The sequence below is a fragment of the Penaeus monodon genome, chromosome 31 (genome assembly GCF_015228065.2).
Source record: "Penaeus monodon isolate SGIC_2016 chromosome 31, NSTDA_Pmon_1, whole genome shotgun sequence".
Classification (NCBI taxonomy): domain Eukaryota; kingdom Metazoa; phylum Arthropoda; class Malacostraca; order Decapoda; family Penaeidae; genus Penaeus; species Penaeus monodon.
The window spans coordinates 15,913,445-15,915,854 of record NC_051416.1 but is presented as its reverse complement, the minus strand read 5'-3'; the positions used below and the strand labels follow the sequence as shown (position 1 = coordinate 15,915,854).

The following is a 2,410-nucleotide window of genomic DNA, read 5'->3' as shown; positions in this document are numbered from 1 at the left end:
CGTCGAGTACGAGTACGTGGTGGACCGCATCTTCGAGAACGCGCGCAACGTCACCATCCGCCTCCGCAACGCCGCCGCCAAGTTCGTGAAGCTGCAGCTGTTCTTCGCGCTGCGCTGGATCATGATCTCCGAGGTCGCCTTCGACTCCGGTCAGTTCCTGCTCCTTCCTCTGTTTTCTGCTTGCTCCTACGCCTCCCAAATATCTCTCCTTTCTGTGTATAAATCCGCGTACGATATAGTTCAACCTCTTCATACTAATGCCCTCTCCCCCCTCCCTCCCCCAGAGCCCTGCCGGTGCAACATGACCCCCGAGGTGCCCCCGCCCACGCCCACAGAGAGCGTGGGCGAGAGCCAGGTCATCCCGGTGGTGCCCGCCCACGGCGGCTCCTCGGGCCTGCTGGTGGGCGGGCTTGTGACCCTGGGCGTGGTGTTCGGCGTGGTGCCCGTGGCGCTGTGCGTGCTGTACTACCGCATGCGGCTGACCAAGCAGGCGAGCAAGGCGTCGCTGTCGGGCGAGGGCGGCCTCGACGCCAGGAAGGTGTCCATGAAGATGAAGGACCTGCACATCAACATGAACTTGTCGCAGCTCTCGAACGGCTACTCGCGGGCCAAGGGCAACCTGTACGGCCACGTGGCCATGGACGAGGAGGCGGCGGCCATGTACCAGGAGCCGTACAAGGGGCCGCTGCACAACCCCGGCTACCACACGCTGGCGCCCTCCGACGCCTCCTTCAGGTGCTCCAAGCCGCCCGGCGCCGACGACGCCGTGGACTACGCCGTGCCCGGCATGAACGTGACGCCGCCGCCGCCCTTCTCCGACGCCTTCTCGCCGCCGCCCATCCCGCTCTCGCGCCCGCCCGCGTCGCTCGCCCGAGGCCTGTCGCAGGAGCACGCCCTCCTCGCGCCGCCCACGCCGCCCATCCCGCCCCCGCCGCAGCAGCACTACTTCACGGCGTCGCAGGTGTGCCAGGCCGGTAACATCCAGGGCGTGACGGGCGGCGTGGCGTTCGCGGCCACGGACACGGCCGACCTGGCGGAGGAGCAGGCGGTGCCCGAGGTGCCCCGCCACTGCCTGACGGTGCTGGAGACGCTGGGCGAGGGCTGCTTCGGCACGGTGCAGCTGTGCGAGATGCGCACGACGCCGCGCAGCAAGAGCAAGGCGCTGGTGGTCAAGAGCCTCAACGTGGACGCCGACGACGACGCCCGGGAGCTGTTCCTGCAGGAGGCGCGGGTGCTCAGCCTCGTCAACGACCCGAACGTGGTGCGCCTCGTGGGCACCGTGACCCGCGCGGGCGCCCTCGGCGTCCTCGTCGAGTACCTCGAGCACGGCGACCTCGCCCAGTTCCTGCAGCGCCACAACCCAGAGGCGAGCGTCGCGCCCGTCAGGAGGGCGCCCATCTACGAGGGCCTGGATCCGCCCGTGCTCAGCTACGGCGCCCTGGTCTACATCGCCTCGCAGGTGGCGTCGGGCATGAAGCACCTGGAGAAGCTGAACCTGGTGCACCGCGACCTGTCTGCGCGCAACTGCCTGGTGGGGCGGGGCCTGGCCGTCAAGATCTCGGACTTCGCCATGAGCCAGCCCAGGCACCGCAAGGACTACTACCGCCTGGACGAGAAGCGCGCGCTGCTGCCGATCCGCTGGATGGCGTGGGAGGCCATCCTGCAGGGGCGCTTCTCCACCAAGAGCGACGTGTGGGCCTTCGGCGTGACGCTCTGGGAGATCCTGACGATGGCGCGGCAGCAGCCCTTCGACGAGCTCAGCGACGACGGCGTCCTGGAGAACGTGTCTCACTGTTACCATGGCGACGGCTCCGGCATGATGCTGCTGCCGCAGCCGCCGCTCTGCCCGCGCGAGATGTACGACATGATGGCCGCCTGCTGGAGGCCCAACCCCCGCCAGCGGCCGCCCTTCTGGGAGGTCCTCATGTTCCTGCAGCGCAAGAACCTCGGGTACACGCTGGACTACGTCGAGTGAAAAACTCCCCTGTGCCATGTGTCTCATTTATTCACAAAATGAACGACGAACTCAACGAAATCAAACACAGCTGCTTCCTTGAGTGCTTTTTGTAATGTGTGACGCAGCCTCGATCCTGTTCCAAGGAGGGACTCGTACACGAGAGTTGCAGTACTTAAAGGATCTTCCCATCGCGCAAAAGGGAAGAACGTACTTATGAAGCCTCGACTGTACCGAGGACTGTACCACTTGGGACTCGAACTGGACGCGATGCAAACACACCTTATGGACAAATTTCTGCTTCCAACCTGGGCTTTTGGAAGTACGAGCGGAAGTGAGACAAGACGGAAAAGCGAACCGCACTCAGTCATCTCACTTCAAAGCCTGTGATTCATCTGTGATATATCTTAGTCAGGGACTGGCCATCACATTGGTGGCTTGTGAACGTTATTACTG

General features: G+C 64.6%; 1 protein-coding gene across 1 annotated transcript in view; it reads left to right on the top strand.

Annotated features, from left to right (window-relative positions):
• LOC119593050 (discoidin domain-containing receptor 2-like) overlaps positions 1-2,404 on the top strand; it is a gene marked incomplete in the record, with an annotated part of 52,427 nt that extends 50,023 nt beyond the window's left edge. Inside the window, 2 exon segments of the mRNA XM_037941950.1 lie at positions 1-149; positions 285-2,404. Of these exon segments, the coding sequence (XP_037797878.1) occupies positions 1-149; positions 285-1,975 (1,840 nt within the window).
• Positions 2,405-2,410: the final 6 nt, after the last annotated feature.